The 17,500-nt window shown below is 46.8% G+C and overlaps 1 protein-coding gene across 1 annotated transcript in view; it reads right to left on the reverse strand.

Annotated features, from left to right (window-relative positions):
- Positions 1-9,874: 9,874 nt before the first annotated feature.
- The window catches only part of LOC109885970 (adhesion G protein-coupled receptor L3-like), a gene marked incomplete at its 3' end in the record, with an annotated part of 20,040 nt that continues 12,414 nt past the window's right edge, over positions 9,875-17,500 (reverse strand). Inside the window, exons 3-4 of the mRNA XM_031818125.1 lie at positions 15,484-15,669; positions 9,875-10,489 (exon numbers count right to left, since the gene is read on the reverse strand). Coding sequence (XP_031673985.1) covers positions 9,875-10,489; positions 15,484-15,550 — 682 coding nt within the window. The remainder of the gene's footprint in view (positions 10,490-15,483; positions 15,670-17,500) is intronic.

Consider the following 17,500-nt stretch of genomic DNA (forward strand, 5'->3'; position numbering starts at 1 on the left):
AAGGCTCTGAATGGCACCCTGTTCCCTCTGTAGTTGCAACACTATTAACCAAGGCTCTGAAATGGCACCCTGTTTCCCTCTGTATTCAACACTATTAACCAAGTCTCTGAAAATGTCACCTGTTCCCTCTGTAGTGCAACACTATTAACCAAGGCTCTGAAATGGCACCCCTGTTCCCTCTGTAGTGCAACACTATTAACCAAGGCTCTGAAATGGCACCCTGTTCCCTCTGTAGTGCAACACTATTAACCAGGCTCTGAATGGCACCCCTTTCCTATATAATACAACACTATTAACCAAGGCTCTGAAATGGCACCCTGTTCCCTATAAATACAACACTATTAACCAAGGCTCTGAAATGGCACCCTGTTCCCTATATAATACAACACTATGGACCAAGGCTCTGAAATGGTACCCTGTTCCCTCTATATAACAACACTATGGACCTGAAATGGCACCCTGTTCCCTATATAATACAACACTATGGACCAAGGGTCTGAAATGGCACCATGTTCCCTATATAATACAACACTATGGACCAAGGCTCTCTGAAATGTACCCTGTTCCCTCTAAATATAACACTATGGACCTGAAATGGCACCCTGTTCCCTCTATAATACAACACTATGGACCAAGGCTCTGAAATGGCACCCTGTTCCCTATATAATACAACACTATGGACCAAGGCTCTGAAATGGCACCCTGTTCCCTCTATAATACAACACTATGGACCAAGGCTCTGAAATGACACCCTGTTCCCTCTATAATACAACACTATGACCTGAAATGGCACCCTGTTCCCTATATAATACAACACTATGGACCAAGGGTCTGAAATGGCACCCTGTCCCTATATAATACAACACTATGGACCAAGGCTCTGAAATGGCATCCTGTTCCCTATATAATACAACACTATGGACCAAGGCTCTGAAATGGCACCCTGTTCCCTCTATAATACAACACTATGGACCAAGGCTCTGAAATGGCACCCTGTTCCCTATATAATACAACACTATGGACCAAGGCTCTGAAATGACACCCTGTTCCCTATTATAACAACACTATGGACCAAGGCTCTGAAATGGCACCCTGTTCCCTATATAATACAACACTATGGACCAAGGCTCTGAAATGGCACCCTGTTCCCTATATAATACAACACTATGGACCAAGGCTCTGAAATGGCACCCTGTTCCCTATATAATACAACACTATGGACCAAGGCTCTGAAATGGCACCCTGTTCCCTATATAATACAACACTATGGACCTGAAATGGCACCCTGTTCCCTATATAATACAACACTATGGACCAAGGCTCTGAAATGGCACCCTGTTCCCTATATAATACAACACTATGGACCTGAAATGGCACCCTGTTCCCTATATAATACAACACTATGGACCAAGGCTCTGAAATGGCACCCTGTTCCTATATAATACAACACTATGGACCAAGGCTCTGAAATGACACCCTGTTCCCTCTATAATACAACACTATGGACCTGAAATGGCACCCTGTTCCCTATATAATACAACACTATGGACCAAGGGTCTGAAATGGCACCCTGTTCCCTATATAATACAACACTATGGACCAAGGCTCTGAAATGGCATCCTGTTCCCTATATAATACAACACTATGGACCAAGGCTCTGAAATGGCACCCTGTTCCCTCTATAATACAACACTATGGACCAAGGCTCTGAAATGGCACCCTGTTCCCTATATAATACAACACTATGGACCAAGGCTCTGAAATGACACCCTGTTCCCTATATAATACAACACTATGGACCAAGGCTCTGAAATGGCACCCTGTTCCCTATATAATACAACACTATGGACAAGGCTCTGAAATGGCACCCTTTCCCTATATAATACAACACTATGGACCAAGCTCTGAATAATGGCACCCTGTTCCCTATATAATACAACACTATGGACCAAGGCTCTGAAATGGCACCCTGTTTCCCTATATAATACAACACTATGGACCTGAAATGGCTCACCCCTGTTCCCCTATATAATACATACACATATGGACCAGATCTTCTGAAATAGGCACCCTGTTCCTCCACTATATAATACAACACTATGGACCTGAAAGGGCAACCCTGTTCCCTAATATACAAACACTATGGACCAAGGCTCTGAAATGGCATCCCTTTTCCCTATATAATACAACAACTAGGGACCAAGGCTCTGAAATGATACCACCTGCTTCCCTCTGTAGTGCAACAACATGGACCAAGCTCTGAAATGGCACACTGTTCCCTCTATAAGTGCAACACGTTGGACCAAGGCTCTGAAATGGACACCATGTTCCCTCTGTAGTGCCTACCTAGGGAATAGGGTTGCCAATTGTGGACTCACAGGCCGAAGGATTGCCATCATCTGCCATTATTCACCATGAGATTCCGTACCGTATACCCATTTCCTAATGTGTCACATTGCTCCTCATTTAATACCAATGTTTGAAATGTCGTGAGGATGTGTGTGTGTGTGTGTGTGTGTGGTGTGTGTGGTGGTGTGTGTGTGTGTGTGGTGTTGTGTGTGTGTGTGTGTGTGTGTGTTGTGGTCGTATTTATTCAGAGGTTAACCCACTAAACCACTACCTAGCTATTTAGAATTGTCTGGAATGAAACAATTGTATCATTTGTGACGAGAAACCTTTGAGGCTGTTAAAGTCTGTAGTAGACACACACACACACACACACACACCTTTGTAGCGGTGCAGGCTGATCAATAATTTACATATTTCATCTAATACATCAGGCATGCTAACTGTAGGCCTCACTAAAACGAGAGAAGAGAGAGGAGGAGAGAGACAGAGGAGAGGAGAGGGGGAGGATCACAGTACAATATAGTATAGTACAAATATAGTAGATTTGGGTATCCGTATAATATAATATATTATAGTATAACCCAGTATTAGGGATAGTATTGTATAGCTGTATAGTATCGTATAATATGTATCGAACAGTTGTATAGTATAGTAGTATAGTATGATTAGTATGGGATGGCATGCGGTATATCATAGTATAGCGGTATATTAAAAGCATTATTGTATAGAATAGAATAGAAGTATAGTACACTGGTGTAATTAGGTAGTACAGAAACATTATAGTATAGTATATAGTAAAGGAATAGTTGTACACTATAAAAGGTATGGGACAGTATAGTAGTATAACTATAGGTGTGTAGTATAGTGTAGTTTTGTATAGTAGCATAGTACTACTGTACACTACATTATAGTATAGTACAATATAGTACCGTGTACTATAGCATAGTATAGAATAGTATAGCATAGTGCAGTCAAGTGCAGTATAGTGCATTATAGTACAGTACAGTATAGCATATTATGTATAGTATGGTATAGCATAGTGCAGTCAAGTGCAGTATAGTGCATTATAGTACAGTACAGTTATAGCATATTATGGTATAGTATGGTATCGCACAGTGCGGTATAGTATATCATATTATAGTATAGTATTGGTATAGTATAGCACAGCATAGTAGTATGGTATAGTATGGCTATAGTATAGCATATTATATTATATTATATTATAGGGATAGTATAGTATAGCATATCATATTATGGTATAGTATGGTATAGCATAGTGCAGTATATTATATCATATTATAGTATGGCACAGTATTGTATAGTATAGTGCAGTATAGTATGGTATAGTATAGTGCGGTATAGTATATCATATTATAGTATAGTATTGGTATAGTATAGCACAGCATAGTATAGTATGGTATAGTATGGCATATAGTATAGCATATTATATTATATTATAGGATAGTATAGTATAGCATATTATGGTATATTATAGTATGGTATAGCATAGTGCAGTATAGTATATTATGGTATAGCATAGTGCAGTATATTATATCATATTATAGTATGGCACAGTATTGGATTATATAGTATGGTATAGCATAGTGCAGTATAGTATAGTATGGTATAGCATAGTGCAGTATAGTATAATCATATTATAGTATAGGTATTGGTGTAGTATAGCACAGCATAGTATAGTATGGTATATAGTATAAGCATATTATAGTATATCATATTATAATATAGTATAGTATATTCCTCAGCTGAGGCAGTTCATAGTATAGTATATGATAGTATAGTATATCATAGTATGGTATAGTATATTATAGTATAGTATATTCCTCAGCTGAGGTAGTTCATAGTATAGTATATTATAGTATATAGCATAGTATGGTATGGTATAGTATATTATAGTATAGTATAGTGTAGTATAGTATAGCATAGTATAGTGTCGCATAGTATTGTATAGTGCATTGTAGTATAGTATAGTATAGTATGTTATAGTATAGTATAATATGGTATAGTATAGTATAGCGTGGCGTAATATAGTATAGTATAGTATAGTATAGTATGTTATAGTGTAGTATAGTATTGTGTAGTATAGTATAGTACATTATATTATAGTATAGTATAGTATAGTATATTATAGTGTAGTATAGTATAGTACATTATAGTATAGTATATTGTAGTGTAGTATAGTATAGTATAGCATAGTATGCTATAGTATAGTATAGTATAGTATGGTATAGTATAGTATAGTATAGTATGGTATAGTATAGTATAGTATAGTGCAGGTTAGTAATGTGTAGAGAGACACAGAGTCAAAGAAGCTCCATAAAGAGGGAAAACAACTGAAACAGGAGAGAGGACGGCTCAGCCATCAGAGGAGATGGGAGATCTGCATTTCAATTGACGACACTGTCTTTGTGCTGCAGGAAGTCTATGAGTTCAGCATTACAAAGGCACAGAGATCTGTTTGGACTGACGATACACAGATAACCGTAGTTAGTCTAGGAGTGTGTGTCTTAAATCATATCCCATTCACTAAATAGGGCAGACTTGTAATGTATAGGCACTATAGAAGTGGGGTTTGGTTCTGCTTTTCGCAACTCTGATGTCTTGCGCCTGGAGATTGTCACTGACCAGGAACAACTCTGGGCCCTGGTTAAACTCTAGACTTCTTCCTGGTTAGGGAACAACTCCAGAACAATTCTGGGCCCTGGTTATAACTCTAGACTTCTTCCTGGTTAGGAACAACTCCAGAACAATTCTGGGCCCTAGTTAAACTCTAGACTTCTTCCTGGTTAGGAACAACTCCAGAACAACTCTGGGCCCTAGAGTAGAACAGAACAGAGTAAAGCAGAACAGAGCAGAGCAGAACAGAGTAGAACAGAACAGAGCAGAACAGAACAGAGTAAAACAGAACAGAGTAAAGCAGAACAGAACAGAGCAGAACAGAACAGAGCAGAACAGAGTAGAGCAGAACAGAACAGAGCAGAACAGAGTAGAGCAGACAGAACAGAACAGAGCACAACAGAACAGAGCATAACAGAGTAAAACAGAACAGAGTAGAGTAAGAACAGAACAAAGCAGAACAGAGCAGAACAGATCAGAACAGAACAGAGCAGAACAGAGTAGAACAAAACAGAGTAAAACAGAACAGAGTAAACAGAACAAGGCAGAGCAGAGTAGATCAGAACAGAGTAGAACAGAACAGAACAGAGCAGAACAGAACAGAACAGAGTTAAACAGAACAGAGCAGAACAGAGTAGAACAGAACAGAACAGAGTAGAACAGAGTAGAATAGAACAGAGTAAACAGAACAGGCAGAACAGAGTAGAACAGAACAGAACAGAGTAGAACAGAACAGAGCAGAAACAGAACAGAGCAGAACAGAACAGAGCAAACAGAGCAGAACAGAACAGAACAATACAGAGCAGAACAGAACAGAACAGATTAAAGCAGAACAGAGCAGAGCAGAACAGGAGTAGAACAGAACAGAGCAGAACAGAACAGAACAGAGTAAAACAGAACAGAGTAAAGCAGAACAGAACAGAACAGAGTAGAAACAGAGCAGAGCAGAACAGAACAGAACAGAACAGAACAGAACAGAGCAGAACAGAGTAGAGTAGAGTAGAACAGAACAGAGCAGAACAGAACAGAGCATAACAGAATAAAACAGATCAGAGTAGAGTAGAACAGAACAAAGCAGAACAGAGCAGAACAGAACAGAACAGATCAGAACAGAGCAGAACAGAGTACAACAGAACAGAGCAGAACAGAGTACAACAGAACAGAGTAAAACAGAACAAGGCAGAGCAGAGTAGATCAGAACAGAGTAGAACAGAGTAGAACAGAACAGAGCAGAACAGAACAGAGTTAAACAGAACAGAGCAGAACAGAGTAGAACAGAACAGAACAGAGTAGAACAGAACAGAACAGAGTAGAACAGAACAGAGTAGAACAGAGCAGAACAGAACATAGCAGAACAGAACAGAGCAGAACAGAACAGAGCAGAACAGAGCACAGCAGAACAGAGCACAGCAGAACAGCTATTGGTTGTAGTTATCATCCCCTTCTCAGCAGTGAGTGTGTAGTGTGTGTGAGTGTGTGTGTTTGGTAGGTTGTTCGCTCCATTTAATCTCCATTGATCATCTCTAAAAGCTCCTGTAGACATACAAGTCTCCATTATAAAACACAGAGATCTCCGAGAACACTGTTTCCATCCCTCTTTCCCTCCCACCCACCTTCCCTCATCCCTATTTCCCTCCCTCCCTCCCACCCACCTTCCCTCATCCCTCTTTCCCTCCCTCCCTCTTTCCCTCCCACCTGCCTTCCCTCACCCCTCTTTACCTTGCTCCCATCAAATCAAATCAAATGTATTTATAAAGCCTTCGTACATCAGCTGATATCTCAAAGTGCTGTACAGAAACCCAGCCTAAAACCCCAAGCAGGAAGCAATGCAGGTGTAGAAGCACAGTGGCTAGGAAAAACTCCCTGAAAGGCCAAAACCTAGGAAGAACCCTAGAGAGGAACCAGGCTATGTGGGGTGGCCAGTCCTCTTCTGGAGTCCTCTTCCCATAACTCCCTTTCTCCAACCCTCCCTCTCCATCCCTCCTTCACCACCCCTCTCTCCCCTTCCTCTCCAACTCTCCCTCTCCATCCCTCCTTCACCACCCCTCTCTCCCCTTCCTCTCCAACTCTCCCTCTCCATCCCTCCTTCAACACCCCTCTCTCCCCAACCTCTCCATCCCTCCCTCTCCATCCGTCCTTCACCATCCCTCTCTCCCCTTCCTCTCCAACTCTCCCTCTCCAACCCTCCTTCTCCACCCCTCTCTCCCCTTCCTCTCTAACCCTCCCTCTCCATCCCTCCTTCTCCATCCCTCTCTCCCCTTACTCTCCAACTCTCCCTCTCCATCCCTCTTTCTCCACCCCTCTCTCCCCTTCCTCTCCAACCCTCCCTCTCCAACCCTCCCTCTCCAACTCTCCCTCTCCAACCCTCCTTCTCCACCCCTCTCTCCCCTTCCTCTCCAACTCTCCCTCTCCAACCCTCCTTCTCCACCCCTCTCTCCCCTTCCACTCTAACCCTCCCTCTCCATCCCTCCTTCTCCATCCCTCTCTCCCCTTACTCTCCAACTCTCCCTCTCCATCCCTCTTTCTCCACCCCTCTCTCCCCTTCCTCTCCAACCCTCCCTCTCCAACCCTCCCTCTCCAACTCTCCCTCTCCAACCCTCCTTCTCCACCCCTCTCTCCCCTTCCTCTCCAACCCTCCCTCTCCATCCTTCTCTCCCCTTCCTCTCCAACCCTCTCCATCCCTCTCTCCCCTTCCTCTCTAACCCTCCCTCTCCAACCCTCCCTTCTCCATCCCTCCTTCTCCATCCCTCTCTCCCCTTCCTCTCCAACTCTCCCTCTCCATCACTCATTCTCCACCCCTCTCTCCCCTTCCTCTCCATCCCTCCCTCTCTCCCCTTCCTCTCCATCCCTCCCTCTCCAACCCTCCCTTCTCCATCCCTCCTTCTCCATCCCTCTCTCCCCTTCCTCTCCAACTCTCCCTCTCCATCACTCATTCTCCACCCCTCTCTCCCCTTCCTCTCCATCCCTCCCTCTCTCCCCTTCCTCTCCATCCCTCCCTCTCCAACCCTCCCTCTCCAACCCTCCCTCTCCATCCCTCTCTCCCCTTCCTCCAATAATTTCTTGTAGTGTCTCCTAAATGTGTGTAAAAGCATGCATTAATTCAACCATCATTTAATAAAGAGAGACTGAACCGAGTTGCCGACACCGTGATAAGGTGTTAGAGTCAATTACACCGGCTAGATAGTGTAGCTTAGACCTCCAGGGATATCCAGAGCAGGGGTAGGCCTGCTCTTATACCCCAATCTGAGAGTGCCTGTCTCTGGGAAGGAATCACTCACTCCCCCCTAAGACTCTCCAGGGCCCTAGTCCATTTAAGAGTAATGTACTCTACTGGGCTAGGTTGGGCGAGGGAGGGAGGGGGAGGGAGAGTGAGAGAGACAGGAGAGAGAGCAAGAAAGCAAGAGAGAGAGAGAGAGACAGGAGACAGTGAGAGAGAGCGAGAGAAAGAGTCGGGGAGAGAGGGAGAGAGAGAGAGAGAGAGAGAGAGAGAGAGAGAGAGAGAGATGGAGAGAGAGGGGGGAGATAGTGAGAGACAGAGAGGGGGAGATAGTGAGAGAGAGAGAGGGAGAGAGAGAGAGAGATGGAGAGAGAGAGAGAGGGGGGGGTTAGAGAGATAGAGAGAGAGATAAAAAAAACTACCACAAGACTGTTCCCTCCCTCTGAGCTAAAGTCTAGAAACTGTCCATTACTAAAGAAGTCTAGAGACTGTCCATTACACACACCCACAGAACTATAGTCTCGAGACTGTCCATTACACACACCCACAGAACTATAGTCCCGAGACTGTCCATTACACAAACCCACAGAACTATAGTAGTCTAGAGACTGTCCATTACACACACCCACAGAACTATAGTAGTCTAGAGACTGTCCATTACACACACCCACAGAACTATAGTCCCGAGACTGTCCATTACACAAACCCACAGAACTATAGTAGTCTAGAGACTGTCCATTACACACACCCACAGAACTATAGTCTCGAGACTGTCCATTACACAAACCCACAGAACTATAGTCTTGAGACTGTCCATTACTAAAGAAGTCTAGAGACTGTCCATTACACAAACCCACAGAACTATAGTCTCGAGACTGTCCATTACACAAACCCACAGAACTATAGTCTTGAGACTGTCCATTACTAAAGAAGTCTAGAGACTGTCCATTACACAAACCCACAGAACTATAGTAGTCTAGAGACTGTCCATTACACAAACCCACAGAACTATAGTCTAGAGACTGTCCATTACACACACCCACAGAACTATAGTCTAGAGACTGTCCATTACACACACCTACATAACTAAAGTAGTCTAGAGACTGTCCATTACACACACCTACATAACTAAATGAGTCAAGAGACTGTCATTTACACAAACCTACAGAACTAAATTAGTCTAGAGACTGTCCATTACACAAGTAGTCTAGAGACTGTCCATTACACACACCCACAGAACGAAAGAAGTCTAGAGACTGTCCATTACACACACCTACATAACTAAATTAGTCTAGAGACTGTCGATTACACAAACCTACAGAACTAAATTAGTCTAGAGACTGTCCATTACACAAGTAGTCTAGAGACTGTCCATTACACACACCTACAGAACTATAGTAGTCTAAAGACTGTCCATTACACAAACCTACAGAACTATAGTCTAGAGACTGTCCATTACACAAACCTACAGAACTATAGTCTAGAGACTGTCCATTACACAAACCTACAGAACTATAGTCTAGAGACTGTCCATTACACAAACCTACAGAACTAAAGTAGTCTCTAGAGAGATTAATATTCCACCTAGCCAGTCAAACCTAGAAAAACCAAGAGTTTTAAGAAGAAAGAAAGAAAGGAAAGACGAAGAGAAAAGTAGATGAACATTCCACCTACCCAATCTGTTGTCGTTGTTCCCGAAGTCCAGTAAGTATTTCACTACGTGGTAGTTGTTCCAGACGTACAGCAGATTGTCTCTGGGATTGTAGTCCACTGCTGCTATGTACTGGTAAGAGTTCGGGAACAGGATGGACACAAAGGTTTCTTTACTCTGGGTGGTGCTGTACATATAATCTATCTTGTTCCCTGTGGCCTCGTTGTCGTCGTCCTCGTAGACGCTTTTCACCACGTAGAGCACACCGCACACCATGAAGGCGTTGGAGGCGGTCCGCTTGTCGTAGGTGGTGTCCCAGGACCCTTCGATGCGGAGCGTGTAAGGGTTGAGCTGCGAGACCACGATGCGTCCGTTGTTCGTCTCCGTGGCGTACAAAACCCAGAGGCCGATTTCGTCGACGGCGAGGTCAATGTCCGACTTGCCGCCCCAGCGGTACGGCGACGTGTCGTGGTAGTTGGCGTTGGCGATGATGGCCTCGCCGCTCTTGATCCGCGTGCGGAGGTCGAATTTGACGATGTTGCGCGTCCGCTCCTTGTTGAAGAATAAAGCTCCGTCGTAGACCACGAAGCCTGTCCCGTCGACGCGGTGAGGCAGCTTGTACGTGGTCGTCGGTCGTCCTGTAAACAATAACATTCAAATACATTTTAATTAGAAGCGGGTTTTTTTTCAAAACACCCGAGGGGAAGTTTCCCCAGACACAGATTAAACCTCGTCCAGGACAAAAAAAACAACAAGATTCTCCATTTAAAGAACTTCTTAGGTCGAATCTGTTTCTGGGGAAACTCAGCCAGGTCCCCCCGTGATACAAGGCAGTGTCCGACGTCCATCCATGTCTGAGGAAGTCAGGAGACAATGTGGAAACCGGCCACTAGGGGCAACAGTAAGCGCTGTTACCTTCAAGTTAAGTTTTGGTTTTGCTCGGTCGTTGTAACGATCTGCCTCTGGTGCAAAAGGATGCATTTTTGAATGCAGCAATAGAAAATTGTTTTAGATAATTTTTGTTTTAAGCCCAAACCTTAACCACTTGGAGTTAATAACTTTTCCTTAAAGAATTTGACATTTGCAACAAGTTTGAAATTTGAAGTTTCAGACACATGGATAAACATCTAATATTGACGTAATAATTTTTTATTTTACCTTTATTTAACCAGGCAAGTCAGTTAAGAACACATTCTTATTTTCAATGACGGCCTAGGAACAGTGGGTTAACTGCCTGTTCAGGGGCAGAACGACAGATTTGTTCCTTGTCAGCTCGGGGATTTGAACTTGCAACCTTCCGGTTACTAGTCCAACGCTCTAACCACTAGGCTACCCTGCCGCCTCTACACTCTAACCACTAGGCTACCCTACCACCTCTACACTCTAACCACTAGGCTACCCTACCACCTCTACACTCTAACCACTAGGCTACCCTACCTCCTCTACACTCTAACCACTAGGCTACCCTACCACCTCCACACTCTAACCACTAGGCTACCCTACCTCCTCTACACTCTAACCACTAGGCTACCCTACCTCCTCTACACTCTAACCACTAGGCTACCCTACCACCTCTACACTCTAACCACTAGGCTACCCTGCCTCCTCTACACTCTAAGCACTAGGCTACCCTACCACCTCTACACTCTAACCACTAGGCTACCCTGCCGCCTCTACACTCTAACCACTAGGCTACCCTGCCACCTCTACACTCTAACCACTAGGCTACCCTGCCTCCTCTACACTCTAAGCACTAGGCTACCCTACCTCCTCTACACTCTAACCACTAGGCTACCCTGCCACCTCTACACTCTAACCACTAGGCTACCCTACCTCCTCTACACTCTAACCACTAGGCTACCCTACCTCCTCTACACTCTAACCACTAGGCTACCCTGCCACCTCTACACTCTAACCACTAGGCTACCTGCCTCCTCTACACTCTAACCACTAGGCTACCCTACCTCCTCTACACTCTAACCACTAGGCTACCCTACCACCTCTACACTCTAACCACTAGGCTACCCTGCCTCCTCTACACTCTAAGCACTAGGCTACCCTACCACCTCTACACTCTAACCACTAGGCTACCCTACCTCCTCTACACTCTAACCACTAGGCTACCCTACCTCCTCTACACTCTAACCACTAGGCTACCCTGCCACCTCTACACTCTAACCACTAGGCTACCCTACCACCTCTACACTCTAACCACTAGGCTACCCTGCCACCTCTACACTCTAACCACTAGGCTACCCTACCTCCTCTACACTCTAACCACTAGGCTACCCTGCCACCTCTACACTCTAACCACTAGGCTACCCTACCACCTCTACACTCTAACCACTAGGCTACCCTACCTCCTCTACACTCTAACCACTAGGCTACCCTGCCACCTCTACACTCTAACCACTAGGCTACCCTACCTCCTCTACACTCTAACCACTAGGCTACCCTGCCACCTCTACAACTCTAACCACTAGGCTAACCCTACCACCTCTACACTCTAACCACTAGGCTACCCTACCACCTCTACACTCTAACCACTAGGCTACCCTGCCACCTCTACACTCTAACCACTAGGCTACCCTGCCACCTCTACACTCTAACCACTAGGCTACCCTACCACCTCTACACTCTAACCACTAGGCTACCCTGCCACCTCTACACTCTAACCACTAGGCTACCCTGCCACCTCTACACTCTAACCACTAGGCTACCCTACCTCCTCTACACTCTAAACCACTAGGCTACCCTGCCACCTCTACACTCTAACCACTAGGCTACCCTACCACCTCTACACTCTAACCACTAGGCTACCCTACCACCTCTACACTCTAACCACTAGGCTACCCTACCACCTCTACACTCTAACCACTAGGCTACCCTGCCACCTCTACACTCTAACCACTAGGCTACCCTGCCACCTCTACACTCTAAACACTAGGCTACCCTACCACCCTCTACACTCTAACCACTAGGCTACCCTGCCACCTCTTCACTCTAACCACTAGGCTACCCTGCCAACCTCTACACTCTAACCACTAGGCTACCCTGCCACCTCTACACTCTAACCACTAGGCTACCCTACCTCCTCTACACTCTAACCACTAGGCTACCCTGCCACCTCTACACTCTAACCACTAGGCTACCCTGCCACCTCTACACTCTAACCACTAGCTACCCTGCCACCTCTACACTCTAACCACTAGGCTACCCTACCTCCTCTACACTCTAACCACTAGGCTACCTGCCACCTCTACACTCTAACCACTAGGCTACCCTACCACCCTCTACACTCTAACCACTAGGCTACCCTACCTCCTCTACACTCTAACCACTAGGCTACCTGCCACCTCTACACTCTAACCACTAGGCTACCCTGCCACCTCTACACTCTAACCACTAGGCTACCCTACCTCCTCTACACTCTAACCACTAGGCTACCCTACCTCCTCTACACTCTAACCACTAGGCTACCCTACCCTCCTCTACACTCTAACCACTAGGCTACCCTACCTCCTCTACACTATAACCACTAGGCTACCCTGCCACCTCTACACTCTAACCACTAGGCTACCCTACCTCCTCTACACTATAACCACTAGGCTACCCTGCCACCTCTACACTCTAACCACTAGGCTACCCTACCTCCTCTACACTCTAACCACTAGGCTACCCTACCTCCTCTACACTCTAACCACTAGGCTACCCTGCCTCCTCTACACTCTAACCACTAGGCTACCCTACCTCCTCTACACTCTAACCACTAGGCTACCCTACCTCCTCTACACTCTAACCACTAGGCTACCCTGCCACCTCTACACTCTAACCACTAGGCTACCCTGCCGCCTCTACACTCTAACCACTAGGCTACCCTGCCACCTCTACACTCTAACCACTAGGCTACCCTACCACCTCTACACTCTAACCACTAGGCTACCCTACCGCCTCTACACTATAACCACTAGGCTACCCTGCCACCTCTACACTCTAACCACTAGGCTACCCTGCCACCTCTACACTCTAACCACTAGGCTACCCTACCTCCTCTACACTCTAACCACTAGGCTACCCTGCCGCCTCTACACTCTAACCACTAGGCTACCCTGCCGCCTCTACACTCTAACCACTAGGCACCCTGCCACCTCTACACGATAACCACTAGGCTACCCTGCCTCCTCTACACTCTAACCACTAGGCTACCCTACCTCCTCTACACTCTAACCACTAGGCTACCCTGCCACCTCTACACTCTAACCACTAGGCTACCCTACCACCTCTACACTCTAACCACTAGGCTACCCCACCTCCTCTACACTCTAACCACTAGGCTACCCTACCACCTCTACACTCTAACCACTAGGCTACCCCACCTCCTCTACACTCTAACCACTAGGCTACCCTACCACCTCTACACTCTAACCACTAGGCTACCCCACCTCCTCTACACTCTAACCACTAGGCTACCCTGCCTCCTCTACACTCTAACCACTAGGCTACCCTGCCACCTCTACACTCTAACCACTAGGCTACCCCACCTCCTCTACACTCTAACCACTAGGCTACCCTACCTCCTCTACACTCTAACCACTAGGCTACCCTACCTCCTCTACACTCTAACCACTAGGCTACCCTACCTCCTCTACACTCTAACCACTAGTCTACCATAACTACCTGCTGCCTCTACACTCTAACCACTAGGCTACCCTGCCACCTCTACACTCTAACCACTAGGCTACCCTGTCGCCTCTACACTCTAACCACTAGGCTACCTGCCACCTCTACACTCTAACCACTAGGCTACCCTACCACCTCTACACTCTAACCACTAGGCTACCTGCCACCTCTACACTCTAACCACTAGGCTACCCTACCTCCTCTACACTCTAACCACTAGGCTACCCTACCGCCTCTACACTCTAACCACTACCTCCTCTACACTCTAACCACTAGGCTACCCCACCTCCTCTACACTCTAACCACTAGGCTACCCTGCCACCTCTACACTCTAACCACTAGGCTACCCTACCGCCTCTACACTCTAACCACTAGGCTACCCTACCTCCTCTACACTCTAACCACTAGGCTACCCTACCGCCTCTACACTCTAACCACTACCTCCTCTACACTCTAACCACTAGGCTACCTGCCACCTCTACACTCTAACCACTAGGCTACCCCACCACCTCTACACTCTAACCACTAGGCCACCCTGCCACCTCTACACTCTAACCACTAGGCTACCTGCCACCTCTACACTCTAACCACTAGGCTACCCCACCACCTCTACACTCTAACCACTAGGCTATACCCTACCTCCTCTACACTCTAACCACTAGGCTACCCTGCCACCTCTACACTCTAACCACTAGGCTACCCTACCTCCTCTACACTCTAACCACTAGGCTAACCTGCCACCTCTACACTCTAACCACTAGGCTACCCTACCTCCTCTACACTCTAACCACTAGGCTACCCTACCACCTCTACACTCTAACCACTAGTTGGTCCCTTTAATTAAAGTCACTTTCCATTAGCAAGTTTAATAAATATATATATAAAAAAATAGGTATAAAATCCAACATTATAATAACAATAAATGTGAACTAATTGTTAGTAAAGTGCAGACCTGCGATGAAGTCCTCCTTGGAGGAGTACTCTGTGAGAGTGTCCGTGCGGTAGGGAGTCCAGGGCATGTAGTAAATCTTATCAGAGGCCTGGAATGGATCTTTACACCAGGCTCCTGATTGGTGGTCGGACTCAAACAGGTGTTCACTCTGGTACACGCCTCGTAGGATACCTGGACACAGGAACACTGCAGAGGACAGAGATACATGGGATCGTTTCAATTCAATCAATTCAAACCAGTCAACCAGTCAGCCAGCCAGCCAGTCAGTCAGTCAGCCAGCCAGCCAGCCAGCCAGGACTCAAACAGGTGTTCACTCTGGTACACGCCTCGTAGGATACCTGGACACAGGAACACTGCAGAGGACAGAGATACATGGGATCGTTTCATTCAATCCGTTTGCTGAGACGAAGGCTTGTTACCTGTTTACAGTATCATGGTTTTCATTGATGATGCATCTAAAGTGCATGTAGGCTAGTTAACTGCTCATTATTCTCACTGTGTATTGCCATGTATTCTCACTGTGTATTGCCATGTATTCTCACTGTGTATCAGCCAGCCAGCCAGCCAGCCTGCCAGCCAGCCTGCCAGCCAGCCAGTCAGCCAGCCAGCCAGCCAGCCAGCCAGCAAGTCAGCCAGTCAGCTAGCCAGTCAGCCAGCCAGCCAGCCAGCCAGCCTGCCAGCCAGCCTGCCAGCCAGCCTGCCAGTCAGCCAGTCAGCCAGCCAGCCAGTCAGCCAGCCAGCCAGTCAGCCAGCCAGCCTGCCAGCCAGTCAGTCAGCCAGCCAGCCAGTCAGCCAGCCAGCCAGCCAATCAATCAATATCTTCTGAATAGGGCTGTGTATGTGTTGCTGTGAGATAAGAGGAGGCGATAGATTAGTAGCAGGTATTCTGGGTCCGGGAAACCAGCCCAAAATGTCTTCTCTGTGCTAACAGTAGCTAGTCTACTACTGGTGTAATATACTGGGTTCCTCAGAGGCTTCCTGTGCAGCCATCTCATAACTCCCAACGCCAACTAAACAACTGTCCTGTTTACTGTCAATGTGGCGTCGTTTTGTATTGAATCTCTAGAGACCCAGACTTTTCCTATGGCCATTTTACGTGTAATCCCATCTGTCTCTCCCTCCCTCCTCTGATCCCATCTGTCTCTCCCTCCTCTGTCCCCATCTGTCTCTCCCTCCCTCCCTCCTCTGTTCCCATCTGTCTCTCCTCCCTCCCTCCTCTGATCCCATCTGTCTCTCCCTCCTCTGTCCCCATCTGTCTCTCCATCCCTCCCTCCTCTGATCCCATCTGTCTCTCCCTCCTCTGTCCCCATCTGTCTCTCCCCTCCCTCCCTCCTCTGTTCCCATCTGTCTCTCCCTCCCTCCCTCCTCTGATCCCATCTGTCTCGCCCTCCCTCCCTCCCTCCTCTGTTCCCATCTGTCTCTCCCTCCCTCCCTCCTCTGATCCCATCTGTCTCTCCCTCCCTCCCTCCTCTGATTCCATCTGTCTCTCTCTCCCTCCTCTGATCCCATCTGTCTCTCCCTCCCTCCTCTGTTTCCATCTGTCTCTCCCTCCCTCCTCTGTCCCCATCTGTCTCTCCCTCCCTCCTCTGTTCCCATCTCTCTCCCTCCCTCCTCTGTTTCCATCTGTCTCTCCCTCCCTCCTCTGTTTCCATCTGTCCCTCCCTCCCTCCTCTGTTCCCATCTGTCCCTCCCTCCCTCCTCTGTTCCCATCTGTCTCTCCCTCTGTCCCCATCTGTCTCTCCCTCCCTCCTCTGTTGCCATTTGTCTCTCCCTCCCTCCTCTGTTTCCATCTGTCTCTCCCTCCCTCCTCTGATCCCATCTGTCTCTCCCTCCCTCTTCTGTTTCCATCTGTTTCTCCCTCCCTCCTCTGTCCCCATCTGTCTCTCACTCCTCTGTTTCCATCTGTCTCTCCCTCCTCTGTCCCCATCTGTCTCTCCCTCCTCTGTCCCCATCTGTCTCTCCCTCTGTTCCCATCTGTCTCTCCCTCCCTCCCTCCTCTGTTTCCATCTGTCTCTCC

This window comes from Oncorhynchus kisutch, unplaced genomic scaffold, assembly GCF_002021735.2.
Source record: "Oncorhynchus kisutch isolate 150728-3 unplaced genomic scaffold, Okis_V2 scaffold1263, whole genome shotgun sequence".
NCBI classification, from domain to species: Eukaryota; Metazoa; Chordata; class Actinopteri; order Salmoniformes; family Salmonidae; genus Oncorhynchus; species Oncorhynchus kisutch.